Source organism: Poecilia reticulata, chromosome 6 (assembly GCF_904066995.2).
Source record: "Poecilia reticulata chromosome 6, P_reticulata-male-v2, whole genome shotgun sequence".
NCBI lineage: Eukaryota > Metazoa > Chordata > Actinopteri > Cyprinodontiformes > Poeciliidae > Poecilia > Poecilia reticulata.
In genome coordinates this window covers 17,965,339-17,987,620 of record NC_088835.1, presented here as the reverse complement: position 1 = coordinate 17,987,620, position 22,282 = coordinate 17,965,339, and the positions used below count along the sequence as shown (strand labels likewise).

Here is a 22,282-nt window from a genome sequence, read left to right as displayed (position 1 = left end):
AAAAAAAGGCTAAAACTATCACATATCTGCCTTGTTCTCTGATCTTGTGATGCATCATGAAAAGTCTCTATGTAAACAAGTGATCTCTTGTACAGCATGTACATGTAAAAATCATGAGGGAATATTACATTTTTCATCTTAAATAGGATAATATTGTCATATTGATTCTTTCATCTATTAAGGATTTGTTGGTTTACCTTTCAAAATGAATTCTAACTTCATGTACTAGCATAATTTATCTGCCATGTCAAGTCCACTGGGCATAGATAAAAATGAAGGTAAACATGTATTTTAAAACATTACTGTTATGAAGCCTAGTCATAAATCCAAACTGGGAGACATTCTCCAGCCTACCTGCACCATCCAATTGATTTGTCTCCACCGCAGCCAACTCACACCCAATCCTCCCTCTACCACAGCCAATCGTCACTCAAAAATCCCTTTGTAAGGCTCATCATCCAAGGATTCCAATATGGAATGTAACTTGCACTTTATGTGGCTCTGTTTAGAAATATAAACACTCAACAAGCTTCTTAAGCTATCTCCTTAATATAGTGCTCATTCAGGTGTGCTACATGATAGGGCAGTGTCAACTTCTGAATCAAAACTTGGTGATGTGCTACGAAGTTGAGGATAATATGACAGAAAAGTGGAGGGCATGACCAAAACATGGTGGAAAAGACATTATGCGAATTAGCACGGTTGATTTTGAGGGCTGTTATGAGTTAAAACTTTGCTCCAAGAAGTGCATTAACATTTCTTTTAGCACAACCGTAACCACTCATTTAGAGGGGCGCTACAACAAAAAGGAGCTGAAATGAAAAGCATGACAAACAGCACAGTGTTGCTCTCACCACAGATTCCAGACTGCCCTGACAGCAGAGACCTATCTCACAGTTTCTGTCCACTTAGTTGACATAGAGTGGCAAGTAAATCTCAACAGTCCTTCTCACAGACAGTGTATAGACATCTCTCTGTTCATGGGTGATTAAGTGTTTCACATTATTTTATTCTTCTCATCTTTTATTTTTCTATTCAGCAACCTAATAGGTTCCTTTTTTTGTTATATTTTTTAGTTTAATAATGTGAGAAAAGCACTATTTTCTGTTTATCGGTCAGTATTTAACACTGACAGTTAATGATTTTGTTCTGAAATCCTGCATAATAGACTGTTGCTTAAAACTTAACAAACATGAAAAAGACACTGTAATGTTTACGCTTGCTATTCTGCCTTGCAAAGTAGACTGGACTAGATCATGAGGATTCTTAGCACACATATAGGTTGAAAAAGGAATTATTATGAATATTTATTTTGAATCAAAAATGTATTTTCAATCACATCGTGGCCCCAAAAATCTGAACTGAATCATGAGATAGTAAAAATTTCCAACTATACTAATTGGACTTTCCAACTGTACTAGGGTTGGACTTTCTGCAGATATTTGAATGTAGCCCATATTTTTGTATCTGAACCCATAAGAGAAATAACACCCCTATTCAGAGAAAAGCACCAAACACACAGAAGCTCAAGAAACCATGAATCTGATTATGTCAAGAACACAGAACACAAGGACTCTTGTTTTGAAGAAACACAGAGAAGGAGAAATTCTGTTGTTCAATCTTTTCCACTTTTCTTCTCTTGTATGTTGACAGCTGAAAAAACACTGGCTTGTAGCAAGGCGGAAAGGAAAAAATGTAGGCATAGTTCTGAGTGGATTTCTATAGTTCAACTGAAGATTGAACTGTAGGAAAGAATAAATAACATAATTACAGGCAAATTCCCTGAGGTGCAGCTAAAATCTAAGAACATATTTTATTGGTATGTTTACACATACAAAATTTTACCATTGTACCAAGAACATTTCTGTCAGTGAAAATGCGCGAGCTAGCCAAGAGACCAGTGTGGTTGAGAAGGAATTACATTCTTAACTCTGAGCAGAGGCAAAGGCCTAATACAACAAACATCCATCCTCATATACTCAAATCCATCCATCCATCCATCCATTTTCTTTCACCCTTGTCCCTCAGTGGGGTCGGGAGGGTTGCTGGTGCCCATCTCCAGTTGGCGTGCCGGGCGAGAGGCAGGGTACACCCTGGACAGGTCGCCAGTCTGTCGCAGGGCAACACAGAGACACACAGGACACACAACCATGCACACACACACTCACACCTAGGGGCAATTTAGACAGACCAATTAACCTGACAGTCATGTTTTTGGACTGTGGGAGGAAACCGGAGTACCCGGAGAAAACCCACGCATGCAGGGAGAACATGCAAACTCCATGCAGAAAGACCGGGGCCAGGAATCGAACCCAGAACCTTCTTGCTGCAAGGCAACAGCTCTACCAACTGCGCCACTGTGCAGCCCATACTCAAATCCATCCATGGTAAATAATAGCAAGATTAGAAATGGGAGCAGCTCTACAAAAATCTTCCTGAAAAGAAAAGACTTGAATACAAGCAGAGAATATACACACACACACGCACGCACACACATGCACACGCGCACGCACGCACGCACACACACACGCATCCACATGCACACACACGCGCACCCACGCACACACACGCACACACACACACCACTGGTCCCATATCTCAGAGGCACACAGAGCACCCTACCATTTTTCCAACTCCTTATTTATTCTCACTGCTCTTTCCCTCATTCAGAAACCTTTTCAGTGCCTTTCTTCTAAATATCTATTTGCAGAAATTCAGACTTATATCCTAAAGCCATGAGAATAAGAAGCACGTATAACTTGGATTTCATAGGTCAAAACACAAACACAATTTTTCGGAACCCTTTAAGTAATAGTTTCTGTGGCTTTCAGTGGAAACTCCATTTCTATGATACATTTTGGAACAACCTAAAAGGCTCTTCCGTGCAAGCCTGATGTGTTCGGTGATGACGGTGTATGTCATGGACATAATAATAAAGGAAGTACCCAGGTAGATGAATTGCAAAAAGCAACAAAGGGAAATTAGATTAATTCAAAGCAGGATTATTTCATGGCTTCGATAATTAAAAGATGAAACATCAAAGAAGCGTTGAGTACATGTAAATAATGAGAGATGGAAAAAACTGTGCAAAGTTTCAGCTTCTCTTAAATACAGCAGACATGCAATGACAATCTTATATAGGTGTTAAAATAATCTGCATCTCTAATGGGAAGTTGCTGTGGTGTTGGGATGTTGGGATGATTTTTATCGGCAAAAAAGTGACACTTTCTCTCTAGCACTGGAGAAAAGCTGCTAGAAATATTATGCTACCAATTTTTTCCATGGCAACCTAGAGTGATGCTATGAAGTCTTGAACACAGTGGAATTTATTTTAACCTTAGAACAAATCTAATATGACCAAAAACATTAGCATTTTACAAGAGAATAAAAATATGATTGGTCAGAAAGAGCTTCTTTAAATTAAACTAAATGTAATGCAATAGCAGGCATCTTTACAAATAATGCACTGCTAATTTTACAGTGATGTAGTTAAGACCAATAATATTTCATCCTTAGGCAGATTTAGCTTTAAAATGATGACTTTCTCTGCCTAACAGCAGGTACGACTGTGGACCAGCCGATCAGCTTGTTGTTTGTTTTTATGGTGTTGGGTAAAGAACCCATAAAGGAGCATGGACCATATTGTGCATCGAGCTGCACAGGTTAAGTGACATCATAATTTGATATTGCAATATAAATTTTTCACCTATGTCAAAAAATCCACCAGTGTTACCGTAAATGAGATGATGTGGCACACCCCTAGTGACAGCAGGTGTTCACTAACAATAGTTTTTGCAAGAGTTCAGACTTGCTGGGTAGAATCATCTAAACGTTTTTTGCACTGCACTTTGAGTGCCTCAAAAATCAAAAGTTCTTTGATGTTTCTAACTCTCCACCTATACAATATTTCATATAGGATAAAAGCCATCCTTATCTTACTTTCCAAAACACCCTGTGCATATCTGAGGTTTTCTTTTCCAGCAATACACATCTCTTCAGTCTTCCCCATTCTGTTCTGCTGGCTCTAAATTTAACAGGAGCATAAGCATACATAAAACATTTAAATATGTAACATTTTCTATGTCGTCTTTGTTGTAGTTGCTTTTAAGATTAGGCCTATATGATTAAAAAGTAATTTCTTTCAGTTATTATTTACAATTTTACACCAATATTGCCCTCTTTATAAACAGTTTTTGGAGGAGACATGTAAAAAAAAAAAAAAAAAAGAACTTTTACTCAAGTTTCACATCCTTTATTCAAGCACTGCAATTGTTCTATTTTTTATTTCTCTATTCGATATGCAAGCCTAAGAACATAAACAAAGCTTCTGAAGCTCTAAGTGACATTACATGTAATAATCATGCTGTTTATCTTTTGATCTGCTGTTTCATTAGTTGTTCAGTCTATATTTATAAGGCATATTTGTCTTGAATAAAAAACAAAAACAGCTGGCCCGATAAAAGATTTAATGATAATTGGAAGGAAGCGATGCAGCGAGAAAAAATAAAATAGGCCATGACTTGTCAATCCCAGACTAGGAACATGAGTATAATTTTTTTAATTAACAACAATAAACACAGCCACTTCACATAAATACACTATTTATTTCAGCTATTTTAGATAGTGAAAAACAGAGCAAAGTTTTAAGATGACGTGCTTAAGAAGCAGTTGATTAATGTTAAATGTATTGAAAGTAGCACCTGGTATTTAATGTCAGTTTGATCTTTTTTTATATTAATGGTGAGACAAAATTTAGGATCTAGTTGCAGAATTATATCATCTCCACCCTATTTCACTCAAGCTTCATTTTACTTATTACCTAAAAGGTTATAGGCACTAAAACTGAGACCAAGTAGATTCACGATTTGCTTAGAATAGAACAAACTTCACACATTGGAGAAGAATAATTTGAATAAATGTAAAACTTTCACTTTCTGTTATCTTTTGTGAAGGCAGGAGAAAAAAAACACAGGAGAAAAAAAGAATGAATAAATAGTTACATCTGACAGAATAACCTGCATTACTGTAGCCGTGCTACGGCGTGGGCTATCTTGTGTTACCATTTTTACATTATTCTCTTAGCACCATTATAATGCATTAGCACTTCAGCAAACTCTGTCTCTTGAAATTCATCGCTGCCTCCGGCAAAACTGCACGGCTTTTCTTCAGAGCAGTATTCCCTTTTTTAGCTTCAGAGTCATGTCTGAAACAGAGAACAACAAATTCTGCAGAGGGAAGCATTGCTAGTCAGTATGCTGCAAAACACTGGATGAGTAATGATGGTTTATATGAGCAAGAGGAGAGTTTGCAAGTAAAAGAACATGAGTCTCTGCACAGGTATCCACTGGAGAGAAAATAGCAGTCGGGTCACATGGAAACAGAGAACGCTGTTAAATCCTTGACCGTTACTACATGAGGTGATGCTGATAGAAAGCTGTACTTTTTACAGTACAGCTTTCTATCAAATCTATCTATCAAATGAAGAAACAACTAGTTGAAATTATATCTGATAAAAAAAAAACATATTTGTAATAAAAGCAATTTACAGTTATTCGCCATCATTTTATGTCAGCTAATTTATGTTAATTAAATCATACAAAAACACCCACAAGGTTGAATTGCCTCTTTTCTGATTTGACATTAAAGTATGCATCTTTGTATTTATTTCCCACAGCTAAGTAAGAAAGATCTCTTAACACAATATACAAAAAAATGACTCGCATAGATTCTCCTTAGAAAGCTGATTCTATAGGAAAAAAATAAATCCCTTCCCGAAGAACAACCCTCCACATTTGTCTAAAGCTTAATTTAGTCCCACATGTGCTTCTGTCAGCACAAAACAGGACAATGATCCTGTATCCAGAGCTAAAATAGAATAGCTTAGATAAATGTTTGGATCCATATATTATTATGGTCCAATAAATAAACAAAAAAATGAATCTAAGTGAACATCCGTGGCAAGTCGGCAGTTCAAGAATGGTCAGTTCATGGAGGGTCTCCAATAATTTAGTTATAATTTATGAATGGTGTTCATAAAGTTTGACTAAGCTTGAACTATTTTCTGGATGTTCGAAATTGATAGAGACATGCATCAAAATAATTGCATCTGCTCTTGCAGCAAAAGGCAGCTCTACAAAATACTGAATACAAATGCAAGTCACTCTTTTCAAAGTTTCATGTGTAAAAAAAAAAAAAAATCAAGTCCATGCTACTTTATCATCCCATTACACAATTCTGTACTATTTATGTTTTGTCACACAAAATCCCCAGACCGACACAGAAGTCTATGTTTGTAGTGTGACAAAATTTGAAAGGGCTCAAGAAGTATGAATATAAGACACAGCGGCTATAAATAGAAAGAGACCCGAAGATCAAGATGTTAAGGGGTGAAAAAGAGGCAGAGTGATGAAGAGATTTAAAAAAGGCTCTGATAGACGTCGACTCCAGTGATTCAGTCAGTCAACGCCCACAGAACATGCCCATTCTCACAAAAACAATGATTCTGACTCAGCTCACTAAGAGCACAACATGACATTTCACTGTAAACTCTGGTCCGTCTTAGAACTCCTACGCAAACACAACAAATTAATGAAAAAAAAAAAAAATTGATCATACTACAAGGAAACTGATATAATGATGTTCTGTGACAACTTGTTAAATGCTCCTGGCCAGTAGGTTGTCTCGATCGCATTTAAACCCGATTCCTGGGATTCAATACATTCACACACTACCAATGATGAAAACATACTTTATGTCCCCCGAAATCCAGTTGAGGGAAATTAGGCCAAAACATAATGACAATTTCTGTGGACACAGAGGGACACGCTGAGGAAAAAACAAAACAAATTATTATTACAAAATATTACATATTTTTAGGAACTACTGTGAACAAATAATCAGTGAAACGGTGATCCCATAATCACATTAGTGATAAAAACCCCATTACCTTCTCATTATACATCAGCCTCTTTTCTCTCCTCAAGTGTCTTTCAGAACAAGCATCAAAGATGATGGGAAAATAAAGAAGCCATTTCCCCTTTAAGCACCCAGCTCTACAAATCCTCACCCAACCCATACCCCCATATAACCTTCCAATACCCAGAGTACAAGAAATGCACACAGTCTATAAATCATCACTGTTCATCCCAGCATCCACTTAGGAACTAGATACTAAAATCTACTTATTTGGTTTCTCCTGTATAGCAAATACTTTAAGATAGGAGCATACAGAAATGAGGCATCCAAGATGAAAGGTCCTTGATGTCTAGCCAGGGTGGAATGTGTAAGTTCTTTGTGATTCAGAAACAGCGGATCATCTTAAAACATCACTAATTAACCAAGAAGAAAAAATAAATAAATGCAATCTCATAGAAAATGGGCAGAAGAGCGGGGCTCAAGATGTCTGTGGTTTGGTTAAAAGAAATAAACAATTCATTGTTTGTATATAAAGTGATTATACGAGAAGAAGAACACAGAAATAAACAAGAATTGCGTGGGGTTTTAAAGTTCATAGATATTTTTTTCTCTTTAGCATAGGGTCTGGAATGTACTTTTGCAATGTGGGTGAAGAAACCTCAGCATGCCAGATAATCTTATAATCTTATTCAATAAAATTGTAGCATTATTATAACTTCTCTTTAATTCTACAGTGAACTTTAAGACTAAAATAACTGCAGTGATCAATTGGAAATAAATTTAAGCATTTAACAGAAAAAAAATCACTTTTTGTCAAATCTTGGGTAAATACTTTAACACTTAAGAGGCGAAGAGAACATTTTACGACTGACACAAATTTCTTCATGTCAAATCTGTCATTAGTCATTATGGAAACTGCTTGGAAAGGGATCAGGAGATAAAAACACCCAAGAATAACCTTCACTTAATAAATAAGATAATCTGAGCAAAAATAAATTTTTCAAGGCTGTTTGTCGGAAAATCCTCTTTAGCTGAGGTGGGTAGAGGAGGGAATGCTGAATCCTTTCTTATTCTTAAAACGCAGAAGTCTGTTCACTGGTGTATGTAGCACTCAGGCAGCTCCGCAGAGACGCATGCAAATGAACTTAAGTCTCGAGAAGAGCAACAAGGGAGGTGGAAACCAAACAGCAACTTCCTGTCAAGTACTGAGCACAAATATGTGAAAAGTTTAGCTTTGGGAGCATTTTGATATTCAAGTGAATTTAATAACATGTCACTGAGAGAACCACTTCTTCCTCAGCATCTTCACCTATCCTGGCAATTGTGTTTCTGTTGTGTTTCGAAAAACTGTGACACATCAATTTTAATTAATTAGAATCGCCTAAAAAAAAACAACAACAGAGAGAGAGGTTTAAGTGCTCTGAATAAAATTTAACCCTGTTTACTGCCAACAAACCTAAAATTCTTCCTTCCAACTCTGAACAACACAATTATCTGTGTCTTTTTTCTTTGTAAATACAGTCGTGAAGAGTTAGCGAGTCAGGTATGCTCTTAAGCTCGCAAGAACGACAAGAGGTTACACTTCAGCAATGCGCAGAACAATGGAGCAGAACAGACTGGAGGTTTTCGTACTAAACTCTCTGATGTTCAACTTTTCATGTCCAGCAAATGTAGTAACAAAATCTCTCATTGTTTAAATGTATGGCTTTATCACAAGTAATACCAGAATATCTTAATAAATTAGACTGTTATGGGAAAATAACTTCAGTGATTTACATGATTTATGATCCAGAACATGAAATTTAGAACACCCATGAAGCCTTTCAAGACATTGTTCATATTTTTTTATGAATATGGCATTAATTATTGGGTCTGTGTGGTGTGGTATGGTGGCAATCAACCTGAGGCTCAGCTGAGGGGTTGCTTTATTAATGACCTTCAGCTGGTCTGCAATGTTGGGTCGGGTGTCTCTTATCCTCCTTTTGACAATGCTCCATAGATTCTGCTGAGTTTAGGCTAATCTGCTTGTCATGAAGGCAGAGTTACACAATCCATTCCCCTCAAAACATCCCCAAACTCTTGGCTGTGTATCTTTTTTCTAAAAATCTTTTTATTCTTCCACTCAATTTTCCATTATTGTGTTTGTCTACAGATCTCTCAGCAGACAGTGTGCAGGGTGTCAATGAAAGTTTGCTGGAAAACTGTTGAATTGTCTCCAGTTTTGATGTGTAGTGCATAACAATTTTGTATTAAGAGTGCCTTTTTTCCATCTTTTGCACATTTTTATTTTTTAAGGGAGAAATTTTGGGGCTTTTGTAGGTGTAAGCCAAAAGCATCCGAATATTTCAAACATATCACTCTGTGTGCAACAATACCATTAAAATAACAGTTCCACAGTTTGAACTGAATTACTGAAATTAATTATGAATGAACTTCTTCTTAATTGATATGCACCTGTGCTGCTGGGTGTGCATATAAGACAGATTACTGCAGACACTTCCACACAGAGCATTCACTGTGCAACTTCCTAGAAAAAAAAAAAGAGTATTGTGGCATGAGCAAAACTTACATTGCCTTGGTTGATGAAACCATGCTCCCTGGCGATGCGGTCAGCCTCCCCAGGGCCCCCATTGATCTGGACAGCCCATGTGTTGGTGAAAATCTCGGCAGCATCAATCCACTTCAGCTCGGCTGTCAGAAGGACAAGACCTGTCCACACAATCGGCAGAGCCACCCGGGCATCCATTAAAAGGAAAACTCTTCACAGGGTGGTCTGCGTGTTGGTCTGAAGCTGCTTCCCAGGCAGAGTTGGGCTGCTCTACCTTACAGCAGCAAAGTAGAGCAGTGGCCTAGAGATGAGAGGACAGAGCAAGCTATAAACAAAAACATGGCCTTCCAAACTGGGTCAGTCTAGGGCAGTAATATAATCCTGCAGATAACAATCAGAGCCAAGCAAAGACTAACTGGGGATCACCCACACATCCTATTATTCACCTTAAAAAGCTTCCTGTCCACTGTAAGACTATGAGAAAGAAAGACTTACATAAATATACAAAATATTAATATTAGATCAGAACAGAGAAGGAATCTGCCGCAACCAAAAATTATTTCTCTATTTCGCTGTATGTTCCAGAGACATGGAATGGTAATGTATGATAATCATATACAGTAAGCATCTTGCTGCAGTACAGCAACAGCACAAAGCAAACTCATACTGCTAATGGCAAAAAAAAAAAAAAAAAAAAGACAAAGAACTTCCAGGCGAAAATGTATTTAAATATTCACTCAGACACTGTTCTTCACTTTTGAATATTCTGGAATATTGCTTATTAGGTTTGGTAAGGTCATGCTCAACATTTTCTAACTGAACAGTAAAATAAAATGTCAGATTTAAAAAAAGAATCATTATTTGAGCAGAAGTTCAAACAAAAAAATGTTCGGCTTTGACTACTCTGCTGTCATTTGATTTGGCGTTCTCTGAGTCAGATAAAAGAAGTCCTTCCTGATGCCATCAAAAAGCATAATTATGCCAGCAAATTGGTCAAGCTGCAGGCCTGCAGCACTTCCACAACACATTGGAGAATTAGTTATTTATTTTTCACAAACATGCAGGACTGACCTACACCCACAGTAACTGCTCTCGTCCAGGTGCCTTGTAAATATCCTTGACAGACTGACAGCTACACACTCAGATGAACATCCTGTGCATGAATTTGCTTATTTAACTACCTCTTGTTAAGGCTGCCTAGGCTAATTGCCTGTAAATACGTGTCTCTCTTACAAGTACAATCTTAATTGCTAACGTAGTAATTCATGGTTAGTTAACTGGCTATCAATATGTCTGAAAGTTTTTTCTTTTTATTCAAAATAATCATTACATGCCTGAAACCTAGAGTTTGAAAGTAGCTCTTGGCAAGAGTCCTTTCTACAAGGATAAGTTGTTTACTTTCTTCTGTATAGAGCCTAAAAACACATTTTCCACAGTTGTTTTCTAATTTGTTGACCAGACCATCACAAAAGCCAACCGGATGAGTGGTGCAGTTAGCTGTATTTATTTGAAATACATGTTTTTGAATGCATAATATGTTTTGCTAATTGTTTACTGTTTGTGAGAGCTTCCATTTGATTTCACTCTACATCTCCAATGTGCTCAGCATTTTCGGATGGAAGGGCGGACGGCCAGAGGGACAGAAGGGATGCGTGTTTCTTTCCTACATTATGAATTCTTGATTTCTGTGAGCAGATGAGGAAAGAAGTGTTTGTCTTTCAGCTCTTGTGAGAGATAAACTTTCCCCTCACTGTTAAGTCATTTTGAGCTCATCAGCTGGCTGTGCAGGAAGGAAAATATTGTCTTCCTCTATGGAAAAAAAGCAATATTTGAGCCATGTATGCATTTGAGGCACCAAAGAACATATGTCATGCAAAACTGCTAGGATGATTCACATCTGCAGGGAGAAAATCAATTGTCTTTACCCAAGGACCAACTGTTTCAAATCTACTACTACTACTATTATTACTACTACTACTACTACTACTACTACTACTACTAATAATAATAATAATAATAATAATAATTAATAATAATAATCATCATCATAATAATAGATTTTATTTAAAACAATAAATGATTGTAAAAACATATACACCTGTGTGAGTTAAGAAGAATAGGATAATCTAAAACAAAGAGTTTTCAGATCAGATTAAAGTTTACCAATTGCTAAGAAAGTTGCTATAGCCTTTTTGCAGAGGCAAATATGACCATTCACAAGTTGGCACCAGCTTGTTCAAGCTCAAACACTTCTTCTCAGAGAGAATAAGAAAAGTTAAACTAATTTATCTCTTAGCAGTTTAATTAAACTGAGCTAGTAACTGCACAATCATTTGGGTTTTCCTTGTCTTCCACCATTATGCATCTGTTCGAAAAATCACAGGTTCTTTAGATTGCCTTCTGGCTCCCTGTTTATTTGCTGACTCTTTGTTATGTACCAAGATGCCGAGAAAAGAGCAGGATCTGTGTTTTTTGGTGGGAGCGTGAAATGAAGTAAACACAAATCAATAAGCCAAGTTGTGCTTTTTCTCTCTCTTTTTTTAACTTATGTGCATCAAAGGACCTGCAAAAAACACAAAATATTTGATTTCATGTTTCAGACATTTAATGTATATATTATTATCATACATTAAATGGTAATGTATGATAATAATATACACCATACCCCAAGAGTTCCAAGCAAATTTATGATACTAATGGCAAAAGGAAGACAAATGACCACTAGATAGAAGTGCACAGATGTATCAACACTGAAATTAAATACTTATAGCACTATCTGATCATTTTAGATGTCAGTACTGCTGGTAGTAGAAAAAGAATCATATAAAGTACCCTCCATACTTTTGCCACCCTGGAAATAAAGACCTGTAAAAAGCCTTAAAACAAATTCTTTTTTCTGAAGCACTGTATATTTTTTAATATATATATATATATATATATATATATATATATATATATATATATATATATATATATATATATATATAATGACAATGTCACTGTAAAGCACACAGTAATAATTAAAACAAGATGTATTTAGTGGCAATTGAGTATTTGAACACCTTAATTCATATCCGAGTGAACATCATTGTCTGTTCATACAGTTTAATCTGAGAGAAAGGCAGGTGAGTGGCGAAGCTCATTATTAACCCAGGGAAATAAGAAGTCATAAATGGTAAATGGTAGATGTACTTGTGTACTGCTTTATCAATTCCAGTGGACAGCAAAATGCTTCACACAACATTCAGTCATTCACCTATTCATGCACACATTCACACGCTCATAGATAACAAATCCAAAACATTGTAAAAACAATTATTACTACTGGATAGTTTGAAGAAAGCTATTTTCTAGGGAAAGGTTTTTTCCTCCCCTAGAAAAAAACTTTAAATTTAAAGTTAGGGATTGTCTACATTTTTTATATATATAAACATATTTAATGAAGTGCAGAAATACATTGCTTGAATTAAGACTGAGTCGAACCCTACAAGTAATGTACACAAGCTACAGGATAATTTTAATTTAGATTTGAGTGAGAAAAATGTTATTACTTTTGAAAAAAGTTGATTAGAATTTGTATCAAACAAACAGTCTCAGACTTTGCTGGGGAATTCTTATGAGCAGTAATGTGCCTTGGTTCAAGGTTTATCAGGTTTCTTTTGAAACAGCTCCTTTTACTTCAGCATTGTCACAAAATGAACAAGGACATATAACAGTGAGCAGTGACTTATTTATGTTTCATTTTATTACCTGGACCAACTTTTCTTTTTATTTATTTTTGTCAATATTCATTTCAGATATCCATTCATCCATCCATCCTTTCGAGGAAACACATCTTAGCTGCATGTATTCAGGATCTCCTTTTTCGGCTCAGTAAATGATCTAGTAAGTTTAATATTTTGCCAAATGGCTCAGCTCTTGACATTTTGAGTAGAGAAATGTTGGTATTACTGCACACAAAGCTACAAGCCGTCTATCCATCTCTCACTTCGCCTTACAACCAGTCAAGAACAAGACAATCAAATGTCTCTCCACAAATAAGAGACGGGCCCCCCAATCTGAAGGGAATGGGTCCATCCTTTTCCAGTTAAGAACTATGGCTTCAGACATAGAGCATTGACATTACTCCCAGTACTGTATTCAAGAGTTGTGTCATCCAACGATGCAGCCCAACAATGTATTTCACTGAGTTCCACCAGACTAGTTGTGGAACCGCACATCTGCTGAGCTTGTTATACAAACTGCTTCTCAGTCCAATGCTCCAAAGAATGCTGTAGGTGGCTTAATGGAGAAATCCCATCGTGATGACATGCTGAAGATGATGTCCGATAGAAAATGAGCGAAAGAAAGACAGAGACCCAATTTCAAACGGTTAATTGCAAAGTCAAACTTCCTCTAAGTCACGGTTGATAGATATACAGCACCTTTACAACAACTAAAAATAACAGGACATAGTGGTATAAACTGGCACTATGTGTACAGAAAATACATAATACTGACCCTTTAACTACCTAACGGTTCTCTGCCATAGTTCTAAACTGCATCCTCCACCGTTGCTTTTAGAAAATGTTGGGCATATAGTACATAATTATAAGAATATTGCCTCGCATTAAGGTGAACAATGTCGCTTCATTAAGCTGCCCTTGTTAAATGCTGCAGCTGATCAGTATATATAGGATCCTTTTAACAATGAATAAACCCTCTCCTCCCATTTTCGAAGACAATTATACCACTTTCCGGAAAATAGATGAATCCACAGCGTTAAAAGAGGAGTAAGTCACAGACTGCCTCTGTGGGTTTACAGATACATTTGGAAGTGGGTGTGTAATTTAAGTGCATCAGGAGAGGTGCTGGAAACATAACTAGAGGCTGTCACTCTTCCTCTGGAGTAATTCTTCTGAGCTCATTAGATGGTGTGTTGGAGCCATGCAAACAGCGGTCTGCTGACACTGAATAGAGGGAGAAATACAGAGATGGAGAGGAAAAGATGAGCATCTCTCCCCTCAAACTGCATTGCGGAGTATAACGAGCATATTAAAACAAAATAGTTAAAATTCAATCTCTCAAAACACTGTCATGAGAAGAGGTAACAAGAGGCCGCTTGCTCCTACAATATACATCAAAGACCAAATGAGATGAAACTTCAACCTTCAAACCGCAGGAGAGCTAAAGCGTTTCAAACAGAACTCCAGTGGAAACAGTAAATCAGTTGCACAACCTCTGTCAGGAACAGTGCAATGCAGGAGTCAATTTGGCTGTGAAAATGCAGGAGTAGAATAAGTGACCTGCTGTATGCTAAATAACTGGAGAGCTTTAAATTAATAATTCAGAGCCCAGTGTTTTAAACTGCTGACAGACTTGTGAGTGGGAGTTACACTACAGTGATAAGACAAGTGTATAATTTGATTGGAGGACAAGAAGCAACAACTGCTAATTCCAATCAAAACACTCATAAACTCATCATAGGCATTTCTCGTTGCTTCTTCAGTTTCAACAGCCAAGGGGGCTGAGGAACACAGTGGAGCTCCCGAATGGCAACAGAGAGGAGCAGGAACGGCTCAGGCATGCACGGCACACAGTTCAGCAATTAGTATTTTGTTAACCTCATTAACCCCAAGGCCACAGTCCCTACAGAGTAAAGATATGCAGATTCAAGATTTGTCTGAAGCTAGGCTCCACTTTAATTCATTAAAAAAGTTTGTAATGATTATTGACCACATTTAATGTTATAGTCCCTGAGCCATTTAAAAAGTGACCACATCAAATTCAGTGATCCAAGTTACAAAGTTTACATATGCATTATATTTAATAGACTCCTAATACACAAAGTGATAAATTCTGAAGAATAACTTACACTTAATAAAAACCAACCTTTCAGTTCTCAGCAATTTACATAAGACCAGTTCAAAGAGAACGTTTCATACAGAGATGCTATATGATGGCCATCAACACGATGGCAACGATGAGTGCTGACTTGACATTTGTCTACCAGACAGTCATTGACACCCTCCACAAGGAGCATAAACCACAAAAGCTCATTGCTAAAGAAGGTGGCCGCATAAGAGGAACATGAAAGACCCAACAATGCAGACAAGCTGAACATTTCTATGAAAGCAAGCTGGATTTCCTAAGCATCTCACCAAAGCGATATGCTGATCACGTCCTGCTACATTCAACTGATGCAGCAATTCACACAAATAGAGCCCCAACCTAGTATTGAGTTAAAATACCGGCCTGGCACTCACAAAATATTCACTAGGAAAACATTTCTGTTGAAATATCTGTGATTATTGATAATGTCCATATTATTATTTTGGGGTTTTCATAACTTGCAAGCTGTAATGGTCAAAATAAACAAGCTTGAAATGTGTGTGAGTATGCAATCTATAAAGTTTGTTTCATTTCTCAAGTTGAAATAAGTAAATGTTTCATGATATTCAAATTAATTGAGGTCCACCATTATTTACCACTATAAATATGCCATGTTGCCATTTTCTCAGACAGGAGAAACTTTTAGGTTAGTAAAGAACCCACTTCAGTTCAGGAAAAAAAAGGATGTAAAAACCGAACAAATATTCTACATGAAGTATCAGGTTTGCCCTGTAAAAGATTGGGATAATGTTATATTATCTGGTGAAACCCTATTCAGACTGTTTAGGACATCTAATAAAAGGACTGTAAAAAAGAAAAAAAGTGACATTATCATGAGACCACACATATAGATGTCTTGATTTTGCTTAAAAACATTGCTGTAAATAAAAAAAAAACATGTCAAAACCAACAAGTGCAACTTTGTTCAACCATCCAAGAGCAATTTGGAGACAAACACTCTTCTAGCACCAGGTTTCAAGGCGACAGTATTGGCAAATGATAACATGAATCCACTGGAAGAGCCAGTTCTAGCACTTGTTGGATTTTTTGAACACCTCAAAGCTTTTTTTTTCTCTTTTCATTTTTTTTTTTTTTTTTTTTACAGAAATTAAGCCCACCCCCTCCTTCAAGTGCTTGATGCTTCAATGAAAGGCTGTTTTAGGCAAAATCCTACTTGTGGCAATATGCTTGTAAGAAAAGGCTTTTTGATGCAAAGCAATGATGACAGCACATGTTCCCTTAGCAGTAACTATAGTTGACAAAAGAAGAATGATTTCAAACACCACTTTCTTTTAAAGCTTTTAAAGCTTTCAGCTCTTCAAATGTAGTCAGAGTGACAAGAGCTACCCTGAACTCATTAGCACTGAGCTAACAATTATAGAAAAAGGTTGAAGACCTGAAACTGTGTAAACGTGTAACACAGTGTAGGTGATTCATTTTGTTTACTGTTATTAATTTTAAAGTAGCATACATGTAATTTGATCATGTTTCATAGCAACATACAATCACTACATATATCTACCATGAAAAAGCCCTAAAGTTTGTGGATAAACCTTTGACCATGACGGCTCCTTGTGATCTGCTAAATATTGTTTTAGTAATGATGCATACTTAAACCCTAACAGAATTTATATCTCTAGTAGATATGGATTTAAAATTACGTTAGCAAATAAATTATCTAAAAAGATCATGAAACAATATAAATGAGCACCGATTTAGAAAAAAAATCTACTTTTATTTACAATTAGTTTTAAATTTAATGTCAAAAATTACAAATATCTACTAATCTACTTAAAGATAATCTTAAGTAGATTCTGTAAAACCTGACATTTTGCTTTTTGTCCACTTACTCAATTAATCACCAGAATAAGCAATAGAACACTCAATTACAAGATCGCAAAATTCATCATTAATATCACCATTGCAGGCTTTCCTTATTTTGTGCAGCCCTATTTGTTATATTTTCAGTTTTACAATGGTCTTAACTTTTACAGTTCATGTCTTGACTGAATAAACATCAACAGTTGAACAATTACAGACTGACCAGGGAGGCAGCTTTAACATTAAAGATATTTCTCAGGTCACAAAATATAGTAACCTTTTTTAATTTATTCATATACCAATTTACTAATTCTTCATCCATGTTTACACCTTTATAGTTTTAACAGTTGCTATCATTTCGCAAAACAATGTACCAGACAGTGTCTTGAGCTGCTGTTTTTCCAATAAGTTATTTTACTGACAGTTATTTTCTTCTATTTTTACTGCGCTCTCTGTCCCTAGGCTTCGTTCTCAGAATCACAATTTAGGCTTCATTTATACTGTTATATCTTGGTTCTAATTTCTTCACCAAGTTTTTCTCTCCTGTTTTTAAAGATTTTATGGAAATAAAGCTACAAAAGCCACAAGAAAAAACACAGATAAATGTGTCGTATAAATTTTTTTTAACACATTTAGATACACTTAATTATTAATTGCTTTCTCCTGACAGATTGACACCAGCATCAAGTCAGTAAATGATACGTTCTATATCAAAGTATCAGTTATTTACTTGTCTCTTGCAAAAACTGGAGAAGCTTTAGAAAAAAAGCATTGATTGTGAAACTCCTGTAGTCAGACTCAATCCAGATTTCCAGGCATTAAAGCACACCTACCCACCAAACATTGATACAATTTGACAGAATCAGTGATGTACTTTTTCTTGGAATCCTGCGCTGGTTTTACACCAGATGGCACAATACACACACACGCACACACGCACACACGCACGCACACACACACACACACACACACACACACACACACACACACACACACACACATCTTCCAAAAACATCCACTTTTCACTTGTTCCTAGAATATTTTCCCTGAGGAACATCAAGAGAGCTTCTGCATGATGTGGCAGGCCTTTGTGTTGTTTCTGCCTTAAATTTTTTCCAAGCGTGGCATATTTTCCCAGCATCAATCAAGATCACAAACATTAACTGAGGCATGTTCAATCTACAATGCTTTAGCAACTTTTTTCTGGGTACTTTAATGATTTCCTGGATGATTCATCAATGAACACAGAGTCTGGCTACATCTAGGGAGGTTCTCCACTCTTTCAAGTTTTCTCCTTTCGATCAATTATGGTTCTTGCTGTGGTTAAGCTTTAGAAATAGCTTTGTGACGCTTTCCAGAGTGATATATCAATAGAAGATTTTTCTTCATCCTTCTTTTTGTGTTTTAATCTTGGTAAGAAGTGTTGCTTTTTGAGATGTTTTTGGCCTACTTCATGTTGAATTAGAAGTTATACTTAGTTGATTGGAACTCAAGCCCAAAAAAATGGTTAATCACTGTTAATTAATAAATTACAAAGGGCAATTATTTTTTGCCACATAGGGTCAGGATTGTTTGGATAGCTTTTTCCCCTTAATAAATGAAATCCTCATTTGAAAACTGCCTTTTGTATTTATTCTGTCTGATGTGTTTGATGATCCAAAACTATAAATTTTGACCAGAAAAAGCATAAACAGAAGAAATCTAGGGAGGTTTGGTGGGGCTGGGGGGGTATTTTTCCCACAGTGTTATGCTTGGCATATTTTCTAGTCTTTTGTTTTGAATCGCATCCAAGAAGAAATATGCTGCTATGTCACTTCATCCATAGGTTTTTTTTTTTTTTTTACCCTCTGAATTCGATTTTCCTTATGCACAAGAAACATGCTTAACCCCCAGTTGCTCATTATATTGTTCCCATGAGCCCATATATAAGGTACATATCCCACATAGGGCAAGTACATTCAGTTAACTTTGTCTGCATTAGTGTTAGCCAAGAGAGATGTGATTTCAAAGCCTCCATGTGGATGCACAGACGATTTGCATTGGTAATGATGAGCACACGGAACTGTGACAGACCATATGCAGCACTCCAGCTCTATTTCAGGGAGCCCTTCAGCCAAATCAACACCCACCATGTGCTCTGGGCTGCCCCCATTGCTGGAAACCAAGGCTCGGCAAGCAAGCGGCAGCATTTGTGAAGTGCCACTGACAGCCAAGCTTCCTCTCCTGGGAGGGAAAGCTGATCAAAGTTAGGAGTGTGGTCGGAAAGAAGCAGCACTGAGGCATGTCATGCTCGGTCACGACAGCCGTGCACAGCTGGATGGGAGCAGTGTGTGCACTGCAAAGTCAGAAACTAGATCCATTCTTACTCCCACAACCTGCCGGATGCAGAGATGGAGAAGCCTGATGAAGTGCTGTGTGGGGCGACAGCACCGTATCCTGGAGAAGCAATCAATTGTGTAAATAATGCTCCATTGAGGGATCCAACCCCAATTTTAAACAGCTATGTGAATCTGAGCATTGCTTCCCAGGTTGAACCTCCATTCATCCATGTCACCCTTTGCCCTAGTTATAGATGAGTTATACCATGGAGCAGTTTGTTTTCACATATCGTCCTCCTACACTGCATCTCCATTTAGTGTGTCTTAGAAAAGTTTCAGAAGTCAGAAAATTATCAGTACAGTTTAACCCTTTGTGCTGATAGAACATAGAGGTTTCAGAGCTGAGGACTACTATAAAAACCATAACTTCAATCCCTATTAATACCTTTGATCCTGGGCACAATGTAGGCTGAACAAAGACATTGAAAATAAATAAATAAGAGCTTTACAGAGTAACTTTGATTCGGTGTGTAATCCGTCCTAGAATAATGCTCGGAGCCATGCTGGTGCTGGTGACCTTGATTTTCTCTCTCTGCTGATATCTCAGTGGAAATTAAAATAACAATAATGTTTTCCTCGGGGCATGATCGGATGTATACTAAATCATTCCAGGATTTAGTCGTTCCCCCCCTCCCCCCCCCACTTGTTTGTTCAAACAGAGCACGCACAGATTACATCCGAGTAGGCACAAATATAGTATTTAATGACAGTATGAAGAGAAATAGTGCATAGCCAGGTCTAAACAATTCCAGCTTTGCCTGAGGAGCAGCACTAAATGAGATTTATCACAGCAATTCACACCTTACTCTGACAGAAAGAGCTACTTGATGCAGGTTATAGCTGTAAGGCTTAAGGAAAAAAAAAAACTCGAGTGTGTGGTCACTGCATGTGCATGTTTTGGTAATTGCATGTTGTCATCAGAAACCAGTAATGATCTTTTTCTTCTGTACTAATCAAAGATGTTGTGCCATGACTTTTTAAATCACAAAATGTAGATGCAAAAGAATGGAAAGTGTAGGAAAATCTAAAATTTTATCAATTTGAATGATGAAAAATATATGTATAAAAAATGTTAATTCATTTTTTTTTAAATAATCTGGTTCTGATGATGATAGAAAAACATTGTAACTTGAAATGTTTTTCCTCGTTTTTACTGATCAAAATTGAAAAGCAATTATCTACTTTGATTTAGCAAAACTAAATCAATTTATTGTTGAAATTAAAAAAAGAAAATTACAAGCAAATAATAATAATTGAAAAAAAACAAGAAGCTGTTATTTCCCCCGCCCCCTCTAAAAAAAACAGGCACCAAATTCTAACTATTGAATACTGTGAAAGTGGATGGCATTGTTTTTTTCTCATGTATGGAGCGTGACATCACGGGATGAATACATAAAAAAATGTGAGCTGAGGTGTAGAGGTTTTTCTTCATCAGTGATTTCATGCTTTTATAATTTTAAATGTAAAAAAGAAAATTAAATTACTACTGAACCACATCTGTTTAAGTCTCACAAAAAAAAGAAAGAAAGTCAAGTCACAACTTGGTTATACTTGTATTTCATAACCAGTTTCTGATTAAAACTTTAGCTACCAAAACAAGCAGGCAGAAGGTATACAAGAGAAAGAGAAAGGAGGAAAACGGAGTAAAAGTTTAAAGTACAGATCAAATGAAGAGAATTTTACTGATAAAAGGAATTTCTTACCAACTGTAAACTTCATGGAAAAGGCATCACAAATCAAAAATCAAAGCTGGAAAGGTGCCACTCTACTGGTAATAAAGTCCACCTATGTAGCATTTAACAAGACTGTAGTAGCTACCCGATGTCTTAGACTGGGAAAATTCACCTGACTGGGAGGACTGGTGAAGACTGCTGGCAGAGATCGTGCAACGCTTTCTGCAAATATTCCCATTGTGTTCCCACCCACTCTGCTTCAATTCTCCTCCCTGCATATGACACACCGCACTCGTGGACATCACAAAAACTATAAGAAAATACAAAAAGCCAAAACAATTACCTCAGAAAGTCAGAAAACAGCCATAAGGACCGAGCCGTCATGCTCCCCTCATCTTCCTTTTCCTCTCCTCCTCCTCGCTCCAAGCGGAGACTCCCCTCTCGCTTCCTTTCTTTTGTGCGTTAACTACCCAACTTTACATGAATTCCCTTCACTTGCTTCAGGAAAAAAAATATTATGCTATCCGCACGCGCCCATTTTCCTCCAAGAAGTCATCAATTAAACTCTCCCTTCTTGCTTGTCATTCGCAAACAACTTAACAACACCATGATTATATATTTCAACAATAAACTTCAACCGTCGCTTTACATTTTTTTTTAAGCTTTCCTGCAACCCAATAAGTTGTTTTTGCTGGGTGTGTTTAGCGAGTATGAATAATATCAAACAAAATTGCGGGCGAAATACGACTCCGTGCCGATACAATGTAGCGGTTCACCATTGGATGGAGATGACAACAAACTGCCACAAACCTCCTTTCTCACGGAAATACGTCACGTTTCGAGGCAAGTGGATTATCTTGTACGCTTGGTTTGTCTCACCTCACTCGCTCAGAGGGGCGGCTAAAAGATTTTTCGCCATAAAATCACATTGTTTTCCTTATAGCATTTTGGATGCCTTGTTAGATGAATTGCCCGCCAGAACAGATACGGCAGTGGATCTACCATATTGTGTGTGGCAAGTTTGCTTTAAAAGCTGTTGCAGGTTTGATTGAAAATTTAGTTTTCCCGTTCACCCA

At 36.9% G+C, this 22,282-nt stretch overlaps 1 protein-coding gene across 3 annotated transcripts in view; it reads right to left on the bottom strand.

Annotated features, from left to right (window-relative positions):
• The window catches only part of furinb (furin (paired basic amino acid cleaving enzyme) b), a 123,555-nt gene extending 101,294 nt beyond the window's left edge, over positions 1-22,261 (bottom strand). Inside the window, exons 1-2 of one of the 3 annotated variants that reach the window (XM_008411496.3) lie at positions 21,237-22,261; positions 9,485-9,764 (exon numbers count right to left, since the gene is read on the bottom strand). In XM_008411496.3, coding sequence (XP_008409718.2) covers positions 9,485-9,661 — 177 coding nt within the window. In that variant the 5' untranslated portion in view covers positions 9,662-9,764; positions 21,237-22,261. The remainder of the gene's footprint in view (positions 1-9,484; positions 9,765-21,236) is intronic. The other 2 variants (XM_008411497.3, XM_081608062.1) reach the window with 2 other exon arrangements.
• Between the last annotated feature and the right edge of the window lie 21 nt (positions 22,262-22,282).